The sequence below is a fragment of the Gekko japonicus genome, unplaced genomic scaffold (genome assembly GCF_001447785.1).
Source record: "Gekko japonicus isolate JY-2015 unplaced genomic scaffold, Gekko_japonicus_V1.1 scaffold302, whole genome shotgun sequence".
Lineage (NCBI taxonomy): Eukaryota > Metazoa > Chordata > Lepidosauria > Squamata > Gekkonidae > Gekko > Gekko japonicus.
In genome coordinates, this window is record NW_015170283.1 from 310,658 (window position 1) to 333,846 (window position 23,189).

Below are 23,189 nucleotides of genomic sequence, written 5' to 3' on the forward strand. Positions count from 1 at the left end.
TTGCAGGGTCATCAAGGTACAGGTCTTATCCGGTACTTGTAGGGCCATTTACACTTATAGTCCACCTCAGGAAAACCCATCAAGCCTCTCCCATCTTTTTGTCCAACTCAGGAGAAACCCATTAAGTTATTGTTTTACTGGCAAACACATCAGTTTGCCCCAGGGAGCATTTTGCCCTATATTGAGCACCTAACCACCAGTGTAATGTGTGTGTTCTTGGCCACACCCCCACTCCATGGGGTTTCTTCTCTTCATGAAACACTGGCCATTTTGCTGCTGCTTGCCAGACCTCTGAAAGGCTGGTAAATAGTACCCTCCCCCCAAAAAGTTTTCTCTCTTCCCTCCCTGATTTCCTCATAGTTAGCTCTTGTGTGTGTGTTTATTGCGTGCATTTTTGTTTTATTCTTTCCTTTAATAAAAAGCTTACTGGTTGAACATCTGCCTGGTTTATCTGAGAGTTCTCTTAGGGAAAAATCCCCATATACAGTTACCCCCTCACACTCTGTCGCTTTAAAGCTAATTCCTCCAACTAATTAGGAGACTGCCTATTTGGGTAATACAGACAGGTCTCATGATCATGTAATTAACATTGCTTATGGTAATTACCATTGCTTATCACCACTGCTTATGGTAATTACACCATTTATTTCAAATATTTCTAAAATTCTTTATATAAATGTACTTGAGGTAGCTAAAATAAGACTGAAATGACAATTAAACAAGCAACAATTATGTATAAATAATGCGACCTGAAAATTAAAATTAAAAACCTCTTAAAAGAGCATCAGGATAAAAATAATAACAGCAATCTTAAAGGTACAATTTTCCTAAAAGACACAGCCATAAACGTGAAGCCAGGACAAGCATGGTGCCAGACAAGCTTCTGTGGAGAGAGAATTCCACCGTTTTGGTGCCACCATGGATAAGACCTCATCTCTGGTGCACACCCACCTTATATCTGTCATTGGGAGCACAGCCTCAGAAAAGACTCTTAATCAGCAGGCAGGGCGTTATAGGATAAGGTGATCCGTTATAGGATAAGGTTAGGTACTCTGGTCCCATATCATGTGAAGCTTTATAGGTAATAGCCAATGCTTTGAACTGTGCCCAAAAGCAAATTGGTAGCCAGTGGAGATCTTTTAAAATTGACACAATGTGGTCCTTAACATTTGTACTTTCTTCCTAACAGTCTTGAAAGGCAGCCCCAGATCCAGGGAGTCAGAACATGGATGACCCATGGCCTCTCACGGAAGGGTCACAACTGTGCACCAGCCAAAACTAATGAAAGGTGCTATGTGTTGCAGAAGAGATCTTTACCTCCACTGGATCAAGCAGCACCTCCAAGCTATGAATCAAATCTTTAAGGAAGATAGCCACCCCAGCCAGAACAGGTTGACCACGTAAACCCAGACTTCATTATTAACCATCAGCACCTCAGTCTTTTCTGGACTAAGCTTCTGTTTATAGGGTCTCACCCAGCTGATTACCACTGGCTTAGAACACCCAGTGCCTCTCAATTGACAACAGAAAAGGAGAAACAAAGCTGGGTGATCCCTCCATCCAAATCTTTGGACAACCTCTCCTGTTTTTCTTTACATAGATGGTTAAATGGCACAGGGACAGAATATAACCTGATGAGATTCTGCATTTCAGATTGGTTAAACTGTTTTCCCCCAACAGTACCTTCTGGCACTGGTTCACCAGATAAGAATGGAACTAACAAGAGCATGGGGCTCCTGATTCCCACTTCAGCCAGCCAGTCCAGAAGCGTATCGTGATCGATGGTATTAAATACTGATGAGAGGTTGAAGGGAATCAGTAGGGGCACACGTTCTCTGTCTCTCTCCAGGGCAACCAAGATCAAAGCCACGTCTGAAATCAGACTAAAATGGGTCCAAAAAAATCTGTTTCAAAGAAAGGCTGGAGAGGTATGGCCAGCTACTCATGATAAATATTTTCAGCTGGCCTAATAAGTTTTCATGAAGACCATGAAAGTAGCTTCATTTACACAAATGTTAAACTGAAGAGCTAATTTTTGGCTATTTCTACTGTTGAATAATCCTAATTACACATTCATATGAGTAAGCCCCAATGAGTAAGCTTTAGTAGGATTTTTAGATCTCCTTCAGACAGGACTGGTAAGCTTCACTCTAGACTTTGATAACCCGTGACCATCTCCAAAGGTATTCCTTTAAAGGTAAAGGTAAAGGTTCCCTTGCTCAAAAGCCAGTCGAGTCCGACTCTAGGGTTGCAGCGCTCATCTCCGTTTCAAAGCCGAAGAGCCAGCGCTGTCCAAAGACGTTTCCGTGGTCATGTGGCCAGCATGACTAGACGCTGTGGCACACGGAACGCTGTTACCTTCCCACCTAAGTCGTACCTATTTATCTACTTGCAATTTCTTGCTCTCGAACTGCTATGTTGGCAGGAGCTGGGGCCAGAGACGGGAGCTCACTCCGTCATGCAGCAACTCGGATCTCAAACTGTTGAACTACTGACCTTCCACAGCCTGCAGTTCAGCGTCTTAACCACTTGAGCCACCGCAGCTCCTAAACAGTATTTAAAGGTATTCCTTTAAAGCAAACCTATACAAACTGGGAGCCACCTGGCCAAACACCAGTCCTGTGTGGTAACCTACCAGGGCTTGACATACCTCCTGTTTTTTACTGCTCGATAGGCCTGCAAATATAGAAAGTTTGCCAGGCATCTAAGCAGGCACAATCATGGCAAATTAGTGCATCTGGCTTGATGGATCACAAGGTTTATAGGTCTGTTCTAAGGCCTAACTACTATTTGCTTTGCATTGAAAAAATCTGAGACCTCATTGGGACTTGAAGAAAAAAAGTAGGTTCTTGTTCATTATACAGAGATCATCACAGTGAAAAAGGCATAAAAGTAAAAATACAAACTTTTTTTAAAAAAACCACTGCCAGTGGGATAGCTAATAATTCACAAACCTGGAGGACCTCTGATGCCATTTTGTCCTGATAATCCTTTCTTCCCTTTATCACCCTTATCACCTGCACATCCTGGATGCCCTGTACACAGAAGAAGGTATAAATCATTTGCAGGAATAATAAAAGAAGGATCTTTGAGTAAAGTATCTGAATTCTTCCTCACATTTAAAGCAAAGCATAATTTGAAGCAGCTCTAATTCCATGAGAATATATTAATTTATATTATAGCCATCTATATTCTGTGTGATTTAATATTAGGACTGCAATCCTTACTTGATAGTCTCAATGACCATAGTGGGTCATTGCATGACTTTTCAAGATGAGTATATATATAAATAAACATTTCTGTATTTGCATTTATATGTTTAGAATATTTATTAGCCGTCTCTCTTACTTGCAGAGCTCAAGGCGGCTTACAAAAACACATAGATAAAACACATTAAAAACATAAAACCAAAACTTAAAATCACTATTCAGGATTGCTACTAAACTTAAAAGAAATCAGTCCTAATTAAAACCATCTTCAACTGCCTGCTAAAGACTGGGGCCAGGTACACCTCCCTGGAAAGGTTGTTCCATATTTGTGGAGCTGCCACTGAAAAGGCCCTCTTTTGTGTTCCCTCCAAACAAGCGTCTTTGATTTATGGGACAGTCAGGAGGGCCTCTCCCTGTGATCTTAATTCCCAAACAGGGGGAAGACAGTCCTTCAGATGACCTGGTCCCATGACATGTAGGTCTCTGAAGGTGAAAACCACCTCCTTGAATTGGGCTTGGGAGTTTATCGGTAGCCAGTGTAATTGCTGTAATATCGGGGTCACATGTTCCTGACAGCAGGCCCCAACCAGCACTCTAGATGCAGAGTTCTGTGCTAGCTGCAGCCTCTGAACACTCTTCAGGGGTAGCCCCAAAAAGAGTGCATTGCAATAGTCCAGTTTAGATGTAACTGAGGCATGGATCACTGTGGCTAGATCTGACTGAACCAGGAACGGATACAGTTGATGCACCAGTCAAACCTGGGCAAACCTAGGAAAAAGTGCTCTGAACCACCGCAGGTGACTGCTGTGTCAAGTAGCACTCCCAAGGTGTGAACATGACTTTTCAAGAGGAGTATACTCCATCCAAGACTAAGAGATCTCAAGTCCCAGGTCTGCCTTTCTGCTAACCCAGAGAACCTGTCTTGTTAGGATTAAGTTTTAGCTTGTTCACCCTCATTTGGCCAATTACTGACTCCGAGCACCAGTTCAGAACATTAACAGCATCCTTGGAATTAGGTGGGAGAGAAAGGTACAGCCGGGTATCATCCGCATATCAGTGACACTGCAGCCCAAATCTCCTGATGACCTCTCCCAAACCGAACTGGCCTCACATGCACCAAACTGGTCCGGCAAGTACCGTTCCCCTCTTTCTCCTGGCCGTGGCTTGCCACAGTCAGGAGAAAGGGAAGAACTGCCAGGGAAGGGGCTTCCTTTCCCCATTTCTCCCAGCCATGGCAAACAGCAGCTGGGAGAAATGGGGGGATTGCCCTGGAAGGGGCTTCATTTAACCCTCTGGTTTTGCTCCCCCCCTTTGTGGACCACCATGGACCTCAAACCAAACCACCTTTTTTCGATCCTTGCCCATCCCTACTGTCTAGGTCCAAAATGTATCCCCAAATATTCAGGATTGGATTTCAAGCTGTTCTTATGTTCAAAAGGAATCTTCCCCTCACGGAAAGTGTCTTTCTGTAAGCAGAAAGAGTTTATCTGTGAGTGGAAAGGTACCTTTGAATCAACCAATCTAAAAATCACTTGTAAAAGAAGAAATATCATCTATTTATTTAGAAGATTTCTAGCTCTTCTTTCCACTAAAATAGCATTCAAGGCAACTTACAAGTAAAGGATTAAAACACATTTATATAGCTTTATACTGCTCTGGTTAGGGTGCTTTCATAGAGCATTTTTTTAGCATTAGACACATGCTATAGGGATGATCACTAGGAAAGTAATTGTTAGTTCAAATAGATCAAGCAGGATCAGTGTGACCAATCAGTTTGAAATGCTGCCTTCTCATAAAAATCCTCTAATAATTAGCACCCCTTCAAGGGAGAAAGCTGTTTTCTGTGTATAATTTTAGAAGAAATTCTTCTCTAGTCCACTGTTCTGCACTGGTGAAAAACGGTATTTTACCTGGAATTCCTGGTATACCAGAATCCCCTCTGTTCCCAGGAAGTCCAGGCTCTCCTACAAGGCCTGGTAGGCCTGGTGATCCACTTTCACCTTTTCTTCCTCTTTCTCCTGGGGGACCTGGATCACCCTATGATGCATCAATGAAATGTGTTTTACTTTCATTGCAGCAAAAAATAACCAGTCTATGAAGCAGTATGTGGTCCCAGCAAAGCAAGTGTTTGCTCTCTGTACCTTGGGTCCTGGATTTCCTGTTGTAGCACAAGCTGGTTCTCCTTTATCCCCTGGAATGCCAACAAGGCCAGGTGGCCCTGGTATACCTACATGTCCAGGCAAACCTGAAGAACCTTGTTCACCCTTAGGACCTGCAATGATAGTGTTAGGTTATTTGTAATCTTTCTGAAGGGATGATAACCATATCACAGCAAGTCAAAAGAAGCCATTTTTCATTTCAGACCTTAGAAACATTGCCATGAATTCAGTGTATTTGTTACTCAAGTAGGTACTACAGAACTGGCCCCATGGTGACCATTCAGATACCTGGTACTCCCATGTCCCCTCTGTTTCCTGGGGCTGCTGGCAGCCCTTGTGCCCCAGGAATTCCAGGAAGTCCTTTATCACCTTTGGAACCTGAAAGTGTAATCAGAGTTGACATTGCATGCTTTTTAAACACACTTTAGAATTAGCTGGGATATTTATGATGGAATTCTCTTTGTTAGAATACCATCCAAACGAATAAAAATAATTTCCTGTTTCTTCCTAGCACATGATCTCCGCTGCTTCTGCACTGGCTACCTAGTCTTTCCACACCCAGGATTGCTGCTTATAATGGAAGACAGCAGACCTCTATCATCCTATAGGTTTGAACTGGAAGACAAAAGCACAGTGCAGTGATACCTGTTTTAAAATGCCTTTCCCCCCAGACTAATCTAAACTGCTATTTAAAGAGTGTTTATTTATTTGTTTTTTAACCTCAATTATATCATACTATGATAGTCAGTGGCAGATAACAATCACACAATCACACATATTAAGATGGATACTCCTCACACACAAAAAACATTATCTTTCAAAATATTCTATTTAACACAAAAAACTGTGAAAAAGATCGTATAATAACAAAAATTCTTGTGCAATACCTTTTATAAAATACACAGATTTATGTTTTCCAAATATTTTCATATATTATAGCAGTCACTGCCTGCATTGTTTTTCAGAATAATATAATTATACAAAAACAGAAAGAAGCCTTGTGACAATTCAAAGGCTAATACATTTATTGTGGTATGTGGTTTTATGGATCAGAATCCACTTCATGAGATGCCTGAAGTGTATCCTCAGATGTGACAGTGTTCTGGCTGCCCTGGAATGCCATTCATGAGCACAGTCAAATTTAATGCCCTGGCTCTGTCTACAGATGTAGCCATTGAAACCTGGCAGCCCTTTTCATGACTGGATGGCTAAAAAAGCAGCCTGCAATAGCGTAAATGAATGCCAGATCACCATGACTATATGTAGGGCAGGTTCATTCATTTGATTGTCCACCTACATCCATGGATGGCATGGATCCAACTTTCACTTTATAAATTGGTTCTAGTCAGAAGAAAATGAAATGGTGGAGGAAGGGTCAAGAGAGTTTCCCCCCCTCATCATCCCATGATATCCCCTAATTTAGGATTGCCAGGTCCCTCCTGGCAACTGGCGAGGGATATGGGGGGACTTACTGGGAGCAGGCGGGAGGCCCAGCCGACATGCAGCGATGTGTCTACATAACTTCTGATGTGACCCAGAAGTGACATCATCACTCAGTGACACTGGGGGCAACACTCTGGTATTTGGGCCAAAACTCTATGGGCAATTTGGCTTCTACCATAGAGTTTTTGCCCAAATACCAAAGCATTGCCCTGTCATCACGAACATGATTATGTCAGTTCTGGGTCACATTGGAAGTGACATAGACACGTCGCTGCAATGTCAGCTGGGCCTCGCTGTTTTTCGGGGTGAGTCTTCCCCACCAGCCAGCTGATCGGCGGTGGGGCGGTGGGGCCTGCTGGCAGGAGACCCCGGCATCCACCCTACACTACCCTAATCACTGTGTTGTTGAATATAACCAAACATTACTGTACTGTACAGTCTTGTAGTCTCGTGATTATTTTTAAAAGGAATTTTATGGAGTTTATTATTTTTAAAAACATGCATTCTGATCATGTTCCAGGAATGCTTCATAGTACTAATCTGCCTGTATCATAAATTTGCAGCTTTATCCATAAAACAGATTCTTCATTCCACAGCGGGCACAAGCATGGATAATTCTGGCAATGCCATCTTGAGCCATTTTTGTTATATAAAGTGGCACTTATCTTAACATTAAACAACTGAAATAAAATTAAAAGAGTTATATGGTCCAGTGTTCTTTCCCATGGCTGGCATGACTGTTTAAGACCCTAAGCAGTGCCAGTGGAGTCACAACAGAGGAAGGCAACTCCACCACCTCCCGTCGTCCACTGTAGCTTTCTTTGCAATGTAATCCTGTGGCTCAGTGGATCCAAAAGAACAGTGTGGGGTGGGGAATGTGAGGGGTCTACAGGGAACTGATGAAAATTCCCCTCCCCTCCTCCCCAAATGGAAATGCTGATTATGTCAACAGAACTCCTGTTATGCCAAAGGAATGGCAATTTACGGTCCGGGCCATGACTTATAAGAAAAGCTATATATACCTGATGGGCCTGGTGTTCCTGGAGGCCCATGAGGACCTATGCATCCTTGTGCACCTTGCTGTCCTTTTTCTCCTTTGAGTCCCACTTTTCCAGGCATCCCTACAGCAGCAGTGACAAGACTTAAATTGAAAAACAGCATCAGCAGCACCCTCACTTCAACATAACAGGCAAGCAAAACCTGCACAGATTGAAGTATTATTCCCTAGCTTTGTGCAACTATTTGCATTTTATTTAAAGTATTTATATCGTCATTCTACGTGCAGCAGGTCTCCAAGGTAGGAAAGAACACAACTGAAAGCAATCCACAAAAATAACTAAACGTAATAACAAAAAGTAAGAAGCCAAACCAATAACTAAACAGAATAAACAAATGCCGCTAAAAGAATGAGCAATCAAGGAAGTTTCTATGAGTACCTAAAACCTGGTAATGTAGAAACCTAATGAAGGAATGGCACAATTTATATCTCACCTTATTTCAAATGATAACATGACATCATATTGTAATTCAAATAGTATCAACTAGTGTAATTCTAAACAGAGTCACTTTCTCCTAAACCCATTGAAGTCAACAGGTTAAGTAGGATATAATCTTGTTTATAATTGCACTGTTATTCTAGCATTAACAGCATTCAGAAATGGGATATGTGCATCTTTTTATATTTTTGTTTAAGTAAATATTTACATGTGCTTCTTAAATATAAACATCTTAAAACCTGCAACTTTACCACAAATTTAAAATTCATTAGAAGTGTAATCCTGATAACAAAACCATAGTAACTTTGTAAATGTAAATGTAAACTGCTGTGTACCTCTGGCTCCTGGTTCGCCTTTGTCTCCAAAGCTCGTTCTCGAGTCTGATATTCCAGGAGAACCTTTATCACCTGGCTCACCTTTTCCCCCAGAAGATCCCTTTCTTCCTCTTGGCCCTGGAAGGCCAGGAAAACCTGCAACAAAAATAAATAAAAATAAACTAGAATGAAGAAATCTTTCCAGCAGCTATCAAATGCCAAAGGACTGCAATGAATTCCTTTTAAGGAAGGTACAACAACAAAAGCAACTTTCTAGTCTTCTTTACATTCTTCACTTTCACTTTTGTATCCAAAGCTTAGAGAGAACTTGCAGTGTGGTTTACCACTTTCTGTATTTCAAAAAGCCGTGAGATTATATCCAAAATGCAGATATCCCCCTCAATGCAACATAGGCAGATATATCTTTTATTTTTGCAGAAATGTAATAAAATTATTTATTCATTTACTCGATTTAAACCTTGCCTTTCTCCACAATGGGGACCAATGCAACATATATTGTTCTCCTCCATCATATCTTCACAACCACATTGTGAGGTAAATTAGGCTGAGAGTATATATGACTGACCCAATGTCACACAGCAACTTCCCAAGGCAGAGTGGGGATCTGAACATGGGTCTACCAGTAACCTTACACTCTGACCATTATACCATTCTGGCTGTATGCTATTTATGGCTCAAAATCCCAAACGTTTTACCAGAGAAATCTACAAATAGTTTGGAACACTCCTATTGGACCAGCTCTTTTATCCAGAACTTGACTCTGTTTTAGTGTTTTATGCTCCATTACTCCATCATTCTAAACTAGGCTTTGGCCCTGAAACTCAGGCTTTAGAGTTCATTCTCAGGGAAGGAACCCGACCTCAAAGTAGCTGTTTTATTACAGAGGAACTTCAAGAGCAGAATGGAAAGGGAAACTGCTGAATTGCAAGTTATTACAATGCTTGGAACAAAAACCTCCCCAGGACTCAACAGGGATATTGGTTTCTTATCTCATTACATATGCTAACTCATTCAGTCCTCACATATGTATTCTCAGCAAAAAGGACGATACATCCTCTGTATTTTAGTGTATTTCTTTTTCAGAATAGTACATTAGAATACTGAATGTAATGCAAGGAATACTGGGATATTTTGCTGACATACCACTACACCCATTTTTTAAAAAAATGCTGTTAAGTTACCTCCATGCCTGAATGAATGGTGAGTCTCAGTTTACTTCCCACAATTAGAAAATATGCCTTTACACACTTATTCTCTATTTTGACATATTTATTGCTTTCTCCCATTAATGAAGTCAAAACAACTGTTGACTTTATAACCTTAGCTTGTTATTTAGTGTTTTTGCATAACTTCAAACATCTTTATCATGTTACATGTAAATTTGCTGTTCAGCTTGTCTATAAGTTTGAATGATATCTTCCATTCCAGTGTATTTGAAAAAGTGTATATGCACATGAAAGTTCATACCTTGAATAAACCTTTGTTGGTCTTAAAGGTGCCACTGGACTCTAAATTTGTTCTACTGCTTCAGACCAACACAGCTGACCACCTGTAACTGTTTCTGATAGCTGTATATACTCATTTAAAATAGCCTGAAGTGTTTTGCGTGAAATCCAAAACCACTACTTCAGAACCATATCACCCGGACACAAATGGATTGGTAGAAAGATTTGTACAAATCTTGAAACAACCTTGAAATCCATGGCAGCTGACCTTGACTCTTTGCAGCAGGTGCTAGCACAGTTCCTACTGGCACGTCACAATGCTGCTCACGCATATTATAGGACCAACATGCTCAGAATAACCCATGACACCATCTCCTGCAGTCCAGGTGGGGGATAGTTCTGACACACCTGTACTAGAAGGTGCTCTTGTGGAGCAGCCGGGGGAACCATCCACAGTAAACGTGCCTCAGCAAGACAGCTCCACAGATGTAGAACCACCACATAGAGCTGAACAGGAGAAAGCACAAGCCACCTGAAGGACCTGCTTTATAATCTATACCTTCTGCTGATCTTCACATAATGCATTTGGGGGTTGGGGGGGATGACTCTTACATACCTGAATGTGTTTAAGTGAATCTGCAATCATGTTCCACTCAGCTGCTTGTTATGTTGAATCTGTTGTTCAGTGTTTTGCATTAGCTTTACTTTGAGAATGCTGTGTCTTAGTAAATACAGCTCTCAGTTTGTCCTTGTGTGAGAGTCTTAATGGAAGATTTTGCTACCATTGCAAATATCTTAGGTAAAGGTAAAACTAATGGTTTCCCTTGCTCGAAAGCCAGTTGAATCCAATTCTAGGGGGTGGTGTTCATCTCTGTTTCCAAGCCGATGAGCCAGCGCTGCCTGAAGACTTTTTCCATGGCCATGTGGCCAGCATGACTAAACGCCAAGGCGCACGGAATGCTGTTACCTTTCCCACCAAAGCAGCACCTATTTATCTACTTGCAATTTCTTCCTTTTGAACTGCTAGGTTGGCGGGAGCTGGGGTGTTATGTACTGGGACTGAAACATCCCAGGACTGTTCTACCTGAGACTGGCTGAGCTTGGAACCCAAAAACAATAGCCCACCAGGACTCTGGAAGTAACCAATCAAGAAGTAATGTTATGCCTATCGTTGGGAGTGGGGTGTGTTTGGGTGTGGCAATTGCATGCTATTTAAACAGGGCTGTGACCCTGGAGTCTTAGTCTTGTACTTGCTGAAATCACTAATAAAGTAGAGCTGATCACTAGACTTGGAGTCTGCTCATCCATGGAACCCACTATTTAACATGGGGCCATAGATGGGAGCTCACTCTGCCACGTGGCACTCAGGTCTGGAACTGCCGAGCTACAGCGTCTTAACCTCTGAACCACTGCAGCCCTATGCAAATATCTTACACACAGGAAAATGGCTAAGTAGCAAAACTGGGTGAACAGGAAAGTAAAAAGGAACCCAGTAGCTGAGTAGGCCTAGCTTTCATATAAGGAACAATGAAAACTGGGATTCTGTGAGGGAAATTCTGCAAATGCTTACAAAAATGTCATTTCCCAGAGGTTTTTTTTTTTTTTTTTTTAGGAAAACCTATGCAATTCAATTATTTTAAGCATAGATATGGCTAGCGTCCTGTGCGCCTTGGTGTTTAGTCATGCCGGCCACATGACCACGGAAACGTCTTCGGACTGTGCTGGCTCTTCGGCTTTGAAACGGAGATGAGCACCGCAACCCTGGAGTCGGATTTGACTGGCTTTCGAGCAAGGGAACCTTTACCTTTACCTTTTATGGCTAGGGTTGCCAAGTGCTTTTTTAGCTGCAGCAGGGGACTCCCGGCTGGTGGCTGGAACACGTGCGTGCGAAGCGAGCACACGCTGCACGCACGTCACCCGGAAGTGACGTGACGACGCCGGGCACGCTGGGGGCGGGGCCACGACCATCCGAAGGAAAACCATAGAGTTTCCCCTTGGATGACCATGTGTGCCCCCAGTGTGCCCGGCATGGTCGCGTCACTTCTGGGTGACGTGCACGTCGGGGTGGGGTTCCCCTCAGGGGCCAATCCGCCACCGGCGGGGAACGGGCCTCTGGGGCGGGGTTTTCCCCGCCCCCCGGGGGGACCTGGGAAGCCTAGATATGCCAATCCAAAAACGAGTGCATAGAAGAAGAGGAGAAGATTGGATTTATACCCCACCCTTCACTACCCAAAGGAGTCTCAGAGTGGCTTAAAAACTCCTTTCCCTTCCCCTCCCCACAACAGATACCCTGTGAGGTAGGTGGGGCTGAGAGAGCTCTTGACAGAAACTGCTCTCTTTTTCAAGAACAGCTGTTCCAGAACTATGGCTTGCTCAAGGTCATCCAGTAGGTGCAAATGGAGGAGTGGGGAATCAAACCCGGTTCTCCCAGATTAGAGTCCACTACACCAAACTGGTTCTCTCATAAACTGTTGCGTTCTCTCTGCAGGTCTTTTGTCAATGGCAGACTGCTAGAGTAAAATCAAAGAAATTTCTGGTGTGTCAAGGTCTCCTAAGGAGGCATTCAAGGGAAGATAAAATAATTCTGTGTAATTCATTGCTCCGCTTGCCTCAATACCATCAACAAATATAAACTGGAAAATAAACAGCCACTTGTGTAATGGAATATCGGTCCATGTCTACACTTGCTTCAAACTTTATACTGTTACTGTTATAAGCAACTCAAAGAGGTTTTTGTTACAGATCTGTAACACTTTTAACAAGTAAAGTAATAAAAGACAGCGGCTCAAACTTCCTCAAGCAACTGCTTCATGGAGATAAGTGGCCTGCCATATATTTTGAGAACTACAGAACATATTAAATCAACGCCTGCAGAAGTAATTTATCTACAAGCCATACAAAGAACAAACAAGGCATATGCTGTATCACTTACCTCTGCTTCCAGGGATACCTCGATTTCCAGAGATTCCAGGTAATCCAGGAATACCCACAGGACCTATTATACCTCTTTCTCCTCTTGGGCCTGTGGGAAGCAAGCAAAGAAAAATAGTGTTCTGAATGGCACTGATAAATTATAAGGAACACAGAAAGCCATTACATCTGATTTAAAAAAAACATATGAAACTATTTTGTGCTAAATCAGATCACTGGCTAGAAAACTAGGCTAAACCAAATAAAATGAATGTCAACGGGGATAAATGTAAAGTTCTGCATTCAGGTAGGAAAGATCAAATGCATAATTATAGGATGTGGGAGACTTGTCTTGGCAGTAGTATGTGCGAAAAGGATCTAGGGGTCTCAGTAGACCATACACTGAACATGAGTCAGTAGTGTGATGCGGTAGCTAGAAAGGCAAATGCCATTTTGGGCTGTATCAACAGAAGTATAGTGTCCAGATCACGCGAAGTGATGGGATCGCTTTACTCTGCTCTGGTTAGACCTCACCCAGAGTATTGTGTTCAGTTTTGAGCACCACAATTTGAGAAGGATATATATGAGCTGGAACATGTCCAGAGGAGGGCAACAAAGATGGTGAGGGATCTGCAGACCAAGTCCTATGAGGAAAGGTTGAAGTATGTTTAGCCTGGAGAGGAGACAACTGAGAGGTGATATGATAACCATCTTCAGGTACTTGAAGGGTTGTCATATAGAGCATAGTGTAGAGTTGTTTTCTGTTGCCCCGGAAGATTAGACCAGAACCAATGGGTTGAAATTAAATCAGAAGAGTTTTTGGCTGAACATTAGGAAGAACTTCCTGACAGAGCAGTTCCTCAATGGAACAGGCTTCCTCAGGAGGTGGTGGGCTCTCCTTCTTTGGAGGTTTTCAAACAGAGGCTGGATGGCCATCTGACAGCAATGCTGATTCTATGAACTTAGGCAGATCATGAGAGGGAGGGTTGCATCAGTGCTTAGTTCTTGTGGCCCTTTCTTACATGCCCAGGGAAATGCTGATCGTCACTGTGGGGTCAGGAAGGAAATTTTTCTCCAGGCTAGTTTGGCCAGGGATCCTGGGGTTTTTTTTGTCATCCTCTGGGTGTGGAACAGCGGTCACTGGGTGTGTGTGTGGGGGGGGAGGTATTTGTGAATTTCCTGCATTGTGCAGGGGGTTCGACTAGATGACCCTGGAGGACCCTTCCAACTCTATGATTCTATGATTCAATGAATCTGGAATGCTAGGCAGAAGATCTCAGGCAAAGTTATTTCCCTGAGAACTTTACCTGGGCACCCCAAATTGCATCCCTGCTAAACCTTCTTTCCTTGACACTCTGGAAGCACAAAAATTCACCCTAGCTGGGGATAAGGATAGGGAAGTTCCTCCTCTATACTCCCAGTGGCTATGGCCTTTCAGTGCACCCACTGCTACTTCTGCTTTGAACAGAAATGGAATCAGCCCAAGAGACTGCAGAGGGCTAAGTGCCTGTGCCCCTCCTGGCTGGTTAAAGCCAGTGCGGAGAGGATATGGAATTCCTTGGCAGACATAATTAATCTGTCCCTGGCCTTGGACATCTTCCCAGGGAATGCATAAGGAGGTGGTGGTGAGTCCGCTGTTGAAAAAAAACCATTGCTAGATCCTTCTGATCTAGCCAACTACTGCCCAATTCCAAACATTCCGTTCCTGGGTAAGGTGGTTGAGTGGGTGGTTGCAGAACAACTACAGGCCTTCCTGGAGGACACATCGGCCTTGGACCCATTCCAGTTTGGCTTCCATCCTGGCCATGGGATGGAAATGGTGCTGGTTGCCTTTATAGAAATCTCCATAGATAATTGGATTGAGGTGGGTTTGCGCTGCTGTTGTTGTTAGATCTTTCAGCAGCGTTTGACATGGTTGAGTATGACCTGTTGTTCCACTTCCTCGCCATCATTGGATTACGTGGAACAGTCCTTCAATGGCTGTGTTCATTTCTCCAAGGGCAGGGACAGAAGGTGGCACTAGGGGAGAGGGTCTCATTGTAGCACCCACTGGTGTGCGGAGTCCTTCAGGGGGCGATCCTCTCCCCAAAGTTGCTAATTTATTTATTTATCTAGTTTTTATTTATTTGGATTTATATCCCGCCCTCCCCTTAACAGGCTGAGGGGGGGTTCCAACAGGATAAAATACAATACAATTAAAATCACATTAAAACACAATATAAATTAACGTAGCTCATATGTACCATACAACTCTAGTAAAAAACCAGATATCTCAGAGGTTGATGGTACTAGAATTTAAATTTGTTGGGGATCTATACGATTTAGGATCTCGGACCCAGGCTACAGATGGGGGCCGACCCAAGGAGGGGGATGCCCACTGCCTCAACCGAAAGCCCACTGGAAGAGCTCTGTTTTGCAGGCTCTGTGGAATTGTAATAAACCCCACAGGGTCCTGATCTCCCATGGGAACTCATTCCACCAGGCAGGGGTCAGGGCCGAAAAAGCCCCGGCCCTGGTCAAGGCCAGTCGGACGTCCCTATATGCACCCTCTTGCCCAGTTAATCAGGAGATTCAGGCTAGGGTGTCATAAATATGCAGATGACACCCAGCAGTATCTGTTAATGGACGGCCGTCCGGATACTGCCCCAGAAGATCTGGCAAGTTCTTTGGAGGCTGTGGTGGGATGGTTAAAGCAGAGCTGTCTGAAGCTGAACCCATCGAAGACAGAGGTCCTGTGGTAAGGCTGGGGTGTGTGTGTCTGGGTCAGGGAATTCAGCTTCCCACTCTTGACAGAGTACAGCTAGTACCAGCTCCCTTCGTCAACAGTATGGGTGTGATCCTAGATGCCTCCCTTTCATTGGAGGCTCAGGTCACAAATACAGCCAGGGTGGTGCTTTTCCATTTTTGTCAAGCCCAGCTACTGACCCCTTACCTGCTCCATGGAGACCTGGCCACAGTGATCCATGCAATGGTCACCTCTAGACTAGACTACTGTAACGCACTCTACACGGGGCTGCCCTTGAACTTGCTTCGGAAGCTTCAACTGGTCCAGAATAAGGCACCATGGGATCCCCCTGAGAGCACATATACAACCTGTGCTCTACCAACTGCACTGGCTCCAGATTGAGAACCAAATTTATTTATTTATTTATTGGATTTATATCCCACCCTCCCCGAAGCTTTGTCAGGGCGGCTAACAAAGAGGCACAAGTGCCAAAGCTAAAACAGATAAAAACAGAATAAAACAATACAGTACAAAGCTCTAAAATGTCGGTGCTCTAGATGTCACAAAATCAGTGGCTGCAAGATGGGGGTCTGGTAAAAGTTATTAATTCCAGGCCAACAACGTACCTCCTAGCAACCCAATCATCCCATCTTCATCTAGGAACGTCTCGCACCCCATTTAATATCCGCATAATTGATGGTCGAGGTGCGATGATGAGGGGTAACGATGGTGGAATAATGGTGGCGGCAGCTCCTACTCAAAAGCCTGGTGGAAGAGTTCCGTCTTGCAGGCCCTGCGGAACTGTGCAAGGTCCCGCACGGCTCGGATCTCCTCTGGGAGCTCGTTCCACCAGGTAGGAGCCACCACCGAAAACGCCCTGGCCCTGGTAACAGCAAATTTGATATTCCTGGAGCCTGGGCTTACCAGGAGATTTTGACTCCCCGACTGTAGTGCCCTTGAAGGGAAAATGCGGGGAAAGGCGATCCCTTAGGTAGACTGGACTCTGGCCATATAGGGCTTTAAAGGTAAGAACCAGCACTTTGAAGCGGATCTGGTACGCCATTGGCAGCCAGTGCAGCGCTTTCAGCACAGGCCAGATGTGCTCCCGCCTGGAGAGACCCATCAACAGCCTGGCTGCTGCATTCTGCACTAGATGCAGTTTCCGGATTTGCAACAAAGGCAGCCCCATGTAGAGAGCATTACAGTAGTCTAACCTCGAGGTGACTGTCACATGGATCACTGTGGCCAGGTCATCACAGTCAAGGAAAGGGACCAACTGCCAAGTCAGCCGAAGGTGGTAAAAGGTCGACTTGGCAGTGGCTGCCACCTGGGCCTCCATCGTTAAGGAGGAATCCAGGAGCACACCCAAACTCCTAACCTCAGACGCTGGCACCAGAGGCGCCCCATCGAAGGTCGGGAGAGGGAGCCCCAGCCCTGAACCGATCCAACTCAGACCCAGGACCTTCATCTTTGCCAGGTTTAGTTTCAACCGGCTCAGTCTGAGACAACCAGCCATAGCCTGCAATGCCCGATGAAGGTCATCCGGGGTGGAGTCTGACTGGCCTCCTAACATCAGATAGAGCTGGGTGTCATCTGCATATTGATGGCACCCAAGCCCACAACTCCGGGCAATCTGGGCAAGGGGGCGCATATAGATGTTAAACAACATCTCAAATGGCTGTGGCCCCGCCCCCAGCGTGCCCGGCTTCATGACGTCACTTGCCTGTGACGTGCACGCGGGGGTGGGGTTTCCCCCGGGGCCCGATTCCGCGGGGGCGGAAATCGGGCCTCCAAAGCGGGGGGAAATCCGCACCCCCGGGGGGAATTGGCAGCCCTAGGTACAATGCCATAGAGCCCTCCCTCCAAAGCATCCATCTTCTCCAAGGGAACTGATCTCTGTAGTCTGGAGATTAACTTTAATTCTAGGGGATCCCCAGGTCCCACCTGGAGGCTGGCATCTCTGGTGGTGGCTGGGGATCTCCAACTATTACAACTGATCTCCAGGAGACAGAGATCAGTTCACCTGGAGAAAAGGGATGCTTTGGACTCTATGGCATTGTACCCCAATGAAGTCCCTGCCGTCTTCAGGCTCCACGTCCAAAATCTCCAGGTATTTTCCAAGCTGGAGCTGGCAACCCTAGTTTGGGGGCTAATCATCATGTTCTGCAGCAATAAAATAAACCAACACAAGCGTCAGCAATAAACATCCCAAGTTGAGTCAGTGCCAGCCATTTGTTTGGCTTGCATGTCAGACATAGTGTTTCCCCTTCACTGCTCACACAGTATCTTTTTGCATGTGCTCATCCTGTTCAGAAAACTGTTTTGTATATAAGAGACTATTTTAACACTCAGCTCTCTCTGAATTGGGGGGGAAATACTTCATATATGACTCACAGTACCATTATTCAGTCCTTTGAAAGTTATTCACATTACTTTATTTCTGTTTACTTCACTTACAATTCACCTTTCTCATTGACACTCAGTGCAGATTACACAATTTAAAACAATGCAGTAAGGGGAGTTAAATACAACTTAAAACAATGCAATAAAGACAGTGTTATGCAAATAACAAACAATGCAATGAAGGTGGGTTGCAAAGTTAAAACACACTTCATACAGTATAGGACATAAAGTGAACTATGCCATGAACTGTCAACAATATCACAGACATTTCTTATGCCCTATTCCCTTTACAAAAATGCCCTCAATTTTGTACAGTTCATGAAATGCTAAAAGCATAGGAATCTTTCTGACCTCTTCAGGCTGGCCATTTGCAGGATAGCACCATCAGAAGACTTCACTCAGGTTAGCGAAGCTGCTACAGTGGAGCATATCAAGAGAGATGGTCCTGCAGATATGTAGGACCTATATCATGTATACCAGTTGCCAGTGAAGGAGTGCCCTTCTGTCATGAATTAAATGTGCTTTGCTGTACACCTATAACCCCTTGCCTTTCCCTATGCATCACACACTGATTTAATATCATGCTATTGGCTTCATATTGTTTACAGACTGTATTGATAATTCCCATTCCTATATGAAACAAAAATGGCAAACAAGTGATACCTGGTGTTCCTGGTATTCCTGGTCTGCCTGCCTGGCCTTTGATGCCAGGAAGCCCTTCACCTCCTTGAGGGCCAGGTAATCCTGGTAGTCCAAATTGTCCTTGGGACCCTGGGATGTCTAAACCTGGAATACCTGGGTCTCCTCTGGGTCCTAGTACACCTTTGGCTCCTAAGGAAAGAGAAACATTTTTATGTTTAAAGAAAAAAATCTACAAGTTTGTTGCCTTGAAGTCCAGCCAGAACATGAAACCTCACTTGAAGTTTGTAGGCATCTGTGGTGGCTATGGGGTGAGATACAGAGGGGGGAAGGTTCTGAGGCAACTGCCTTCTGGACTGAAGAATGCCCAGTCCCCCACTCATAAGAACATAAGAACATAAGAGACGCCAATGTTGGATCAGGCCAAAGGCCCATCCAGTCCAACACTCTGTGTCACACAATGGCCAGAAATACCAGTGCCATCAGGAGGTCCACCAGTGGGGCCAGGACATTAGAAGCCCTCCCACTGTTGACCCCCCCAAGCACCAAGAAGACAGAGCATCACTTGCCCCAGAGCCCCTAGCTATACCTTGTGGCTAATAGCCACTGATGGACCTCTGCTCCATATGCTTATCTAATTCCCTTTTGAAGCCGTCCATGCTTGTAGCACCCACCACTTCCTGTGGCAGTGAATTCCATGTGTTAATCACTCTTTGGGTGAAGAAGTACTTCCTTTTATCCGTTCTAACCCGACCGCTCTGCAGTTTCATGGAGTGCCCACGAGTTCTTGTATTGTGAGAAAGGGAGAAAAGTACCTCTTTCTCTACCTGCTCTTTCCCATGCATAATCTTATAAACCTCGATCATGTCACCCCTCAGTCGTCTTTTCTCCAAGCTAAAGAGCCCTAAGCGCTTTAACCTTTCCTCATAGGGAAAGTGTTCCAACCCTTTTATCATTCGAGTTGCCCTTTTCTGCACTTTTTCCAAAGCTATAATATCCTTTTTAAGGTGTGGTGCCCAGAACGGCACACAGTATTCCAAATGAGGTCTCACCATTGATTTATATAGGGGCATTATTATATTGGCTGATCTGTTTTCAATACCCTTCCTAATAATCCCCAGCATAGCATTGGCCTTCTTTATTGCAGTCACACACTGTCTCGACATTTTCAGTGAGTTATCCACTACAACTCCAAGATCTCTCTCTTGCTCAGTCTCTGCCAGTTCAGACCCCATCAATGTGTATTTATATTTAGGATTTTTGGCTCCAATGTGCATCACCTTGCACTTGGCCACATTGAACCCCATTTGCCATGTTGACGCCCACTCGCCCATCCTTGACAGATCCCCTTGGAGTGCCTCACAATCCTCACTGGTTTTCACCACCCTGAACAACTTTGTATCATCCGCAAATTTAGCCACTTCACTGCTTACTCCCATCTCCAAATCATTAATGAACAAGTTAAAAAGCAGTGGACCAAGTACTGATCCCTGCGGTACCCCACTGCTTACCACCCTCCACTGAGAAAATTGCCCACCTACACTCACTCTCTGTTTTCTATGAACTAGCCAGTTTTTGATCCATAAAAGGACTTGTCCTTCTATCCCATGATTTTTGAGCTTACTTAGGAGCCTTTGATGAGGAACTTTATCAAAAGCTTTCTGGAAGTCAAGGTAAATAATATCTATTGGATCCCCCTTGTCCACATGTTTGTTCACCCCCTCAAAGAACACTAACAGGTTAGTGAGACAAGATCTTCCCTTACAGAAACCGTGCTGAGTCTGCCTCAATAGGTTTTGTTCATCTATGTGCCTACTAATTCTTTCCTTAATAATGGTTTCCACCAATTTACCCGGTATCGACGTCAGACTGACTGGCCTGTAATTTCCCGGATCTCCTCTGGAACCCTTTTTAAAGATGGGAGTGACATTAGCTACCTTCCAATCCTCAGGAATGGAGGCAGATTTTAAGGAAAGATTACATATCTTTGTCAGGAGATCTACAAGTTCACATTTGAGTTCTTTCAGAACTCTCGGATGTATGCCATCTGGGCCTGGTGATTTTTCAGTTTTTAAGTTGTCTATCAGTTTTAGGACCTCCTCTCTCATCACCTCAATCTGACTCAGGTCTTCCAACACCCCTCCTGAAATCAGTGGTTCTGGAGTGGGCAAGCACTTCTCATCTTCCACAGTGAAGACGGAGGCAAAAAATGCATTTAGCTTCTCAGCCATTTCCCTATCATCCTTCAAAGCTGTTATCATTCTCCTTTCCCCCTATGAGGTATGTTAAGGTTGAAAGTGTTTGAATGGTCCATAATCCCCCAGGCAGCTTTTAAAACATGATCCTGGGACCTACACACCACCAGACATTCCAACTGCCTTGTGGGGGGGGGAGTATGAGGTGTGGAATGGAGTGAAGTCCAATCAGCTTCCATATGCAAAATACCTTGAAGGTTCCATATGCAACTGACATTCCAACTGCCTTGCGGGGAGGGGGGTGAGTTTGAGGTGTGGAATGCAGTGAAGTCCAATCAGCTTCCATATGCAAAAGACCTTGAAACGCTGGGCGGGACTGCACAAAGCAGCCAGTCAACCCAGCCAGCGTCTTCTGACTGACAGTTCAAGCGTCCATACACTAAAGGGGCCAAATTTAGAATGTTCATATAGAATGTTCTTACTCAATTATATATAAGGAGAGATGTTTTAGTTTTGTTGTTCATTGCCCAGAGCTCTGAGTAATCACGGATTGGGCAATTCATAAATCTAATTTATAAATAAAATAAATAAATAACCTCCCTCTGGGACAAGCTCCCTCTACAGTCCCTGAGCAGCAGCTCCACTGACTAACAGCACCTCAGTCATGTCTGGACTCAGCTTCTGTTTACTGGTTCTCATCCATCCCATTACCTCCTTCAGGCATCTATTCAGGACTTACACAGACCTATCTGTTTTAGCTGTTACAGGGAACTAGAACTGTGTGTCATCCACTTATTGGTGGCACTTTACTCCAAATCCCTGGATGAGCTCACCTAGCAGTTTCCTGTAGATGTTAAACAACATGGGGGATATGATAGAACTCTGTAGGACCCCAGAGCAGAGATATGATGCATTCTGTCTACTGCATATCTGCTAGTTCCTTTGCAAATAACTTACCTGGTGGACCTATAATTCCACATGGGCCTGATGGCCCTGGTAAACCAATAAGACAGTCACCCATTCTTCCTGGAGCACCTTTTTGTCCTGGAATGCCAGGGGTTCCAGGTTCTCCTAAAAGACAGTGTTGTTCACATTATTTATACTTTTAAAAATAATAGCACATCTCTATTTTTTATCTGACACACATTCACAAACATCATACATGTATCCCAACGTCTTGTTCATGCACTTATTTAAGAATCTTGTAATTATCACTGATGAGTTAGGAAAGGTGAATATAAAACCTGTTGTTGGAGACTGCTAGTCAGATAAAGCCATTTTACAAAAAGGCCTCAGGGAATTCAAGCACTCAGTTCATTCTCCATCTCCCACGTTCTCTATTCTCTATTCATCTCTTCAGGCTTCTTGCCCCAGTTAAGCCAGGCTATTCAGGAGACACAGATGGTGATCTGTGCCCTGTTGCCCCAGTGCCATTATTGGGTTGCTTTTCTTCTCCAAGACTTTTATGCTGGACTCACTCCATGCTCACTCACATTATTAGTACTTAATGGTTTTTCTTCTGTATTTTCAATGTGTAGACATGCTGGAGTGACTCAAAAGCAATTTAAGCCTCACAGGTTAAGTAACTCTCAGGTTAAGATTGCCACTGTAATCTTGCTGCCGTCTTGTGTACATCTTTCCCCACAAAATATATCCCATTCTGGCTTCCAGTTTGGCTTCCGCGAATGGCGGACGCATCCTCGGGGTGCTCCCGAGGGCGTCTTCGCCCGCCCGCGGTTAAGGGGGGAATCCGCGCAAGCGGAGACCCGGACGAGCCCCAGAGGGGCTCCGACTCGGGGCGCACAAGGGGAAAAGCCTCTTTCTCGACCGGAAGGTCGGAAATTGAGGCTCCCCTCATGCCCCAATGAACCTCGCCGCGTTTGCGGCCCCGCACGGGGCTTAGCGGAGCCGCCAGACGCCACCTGAGTGCTGAAGCGAAAATGCGAATGAAATGAAAAGGAACGGCTGAAATTGTAAGTTGTCGATCGGTATAATGAACTGATGTAAAGCGTGTTTCTACCCCCCCCCCAAGCGAAAGAGGAGGAGGGATTCCCGAACTCCCGTTTAAAAAGAGACTTTAAATGAGAAAAGGGGGGGGGAGAATGAAAGTTGAGGAGTGTGGTGTCACCCGTTGATGGAAAGTCATGAAGATTTGTTTTTGTCGATCACTAAGCTGAAAAGAAGCTAAGCGAGTTTCCCCCCCCCCCCAGCGAAAGAGGAGGAGGGATTC

At 44.5% G+C, this 23,189-nt stretch overlaps 1 protein-coding gene across 1 annotated transcript in view; it reads right to left on the bottom strand.

Moving 5' to 3' along the window:
- Positions 1–23,189, bottom strand: part of COL4A3 (collagen, type IV, alpha 3 (Goodpasture antigen)) — a 130,504-nt gene that overhangs the window by 23,627 nt on the left and 83,688 nt on the right. The window contains exons 31-39 of the mRNA XM_015417824.1: positions 21,917–22,030; positions 18,789–18,956; positions 13,020–13,109; positions 8,643–8,777; positions 7,834–7,932; positions 5,657–5,746; positions 5,351–5,481; positions 5,120–5,246; positions 2,955–3,035 (exon numbers count right to left, since the gene is read on the bottom strand). Of these exons, the coding sequence (XP_015273310.1) occupies positions 2,955–3,035; positions 5,120–5,246; positions 5,351–5,481; positions 5,657–5,746; positions 7,834–7,932; positions 8,643–8,777; positions 13,020–13,109; positions 18,789–18,956; positions 21,917–22,030 (1,035 nt within the window). The remainder of the gene's footprint in view (positions 1–2,954; positions 3,036–5,119; positions 5,247–5,350; positions 5,482–5,656; positions 5,747–7,833; positions 7,933–8,642; positions 8,778–13,019; positions 13,110–18,788; positions 18,957–21,916; positions 22,031–23,189) is intronic.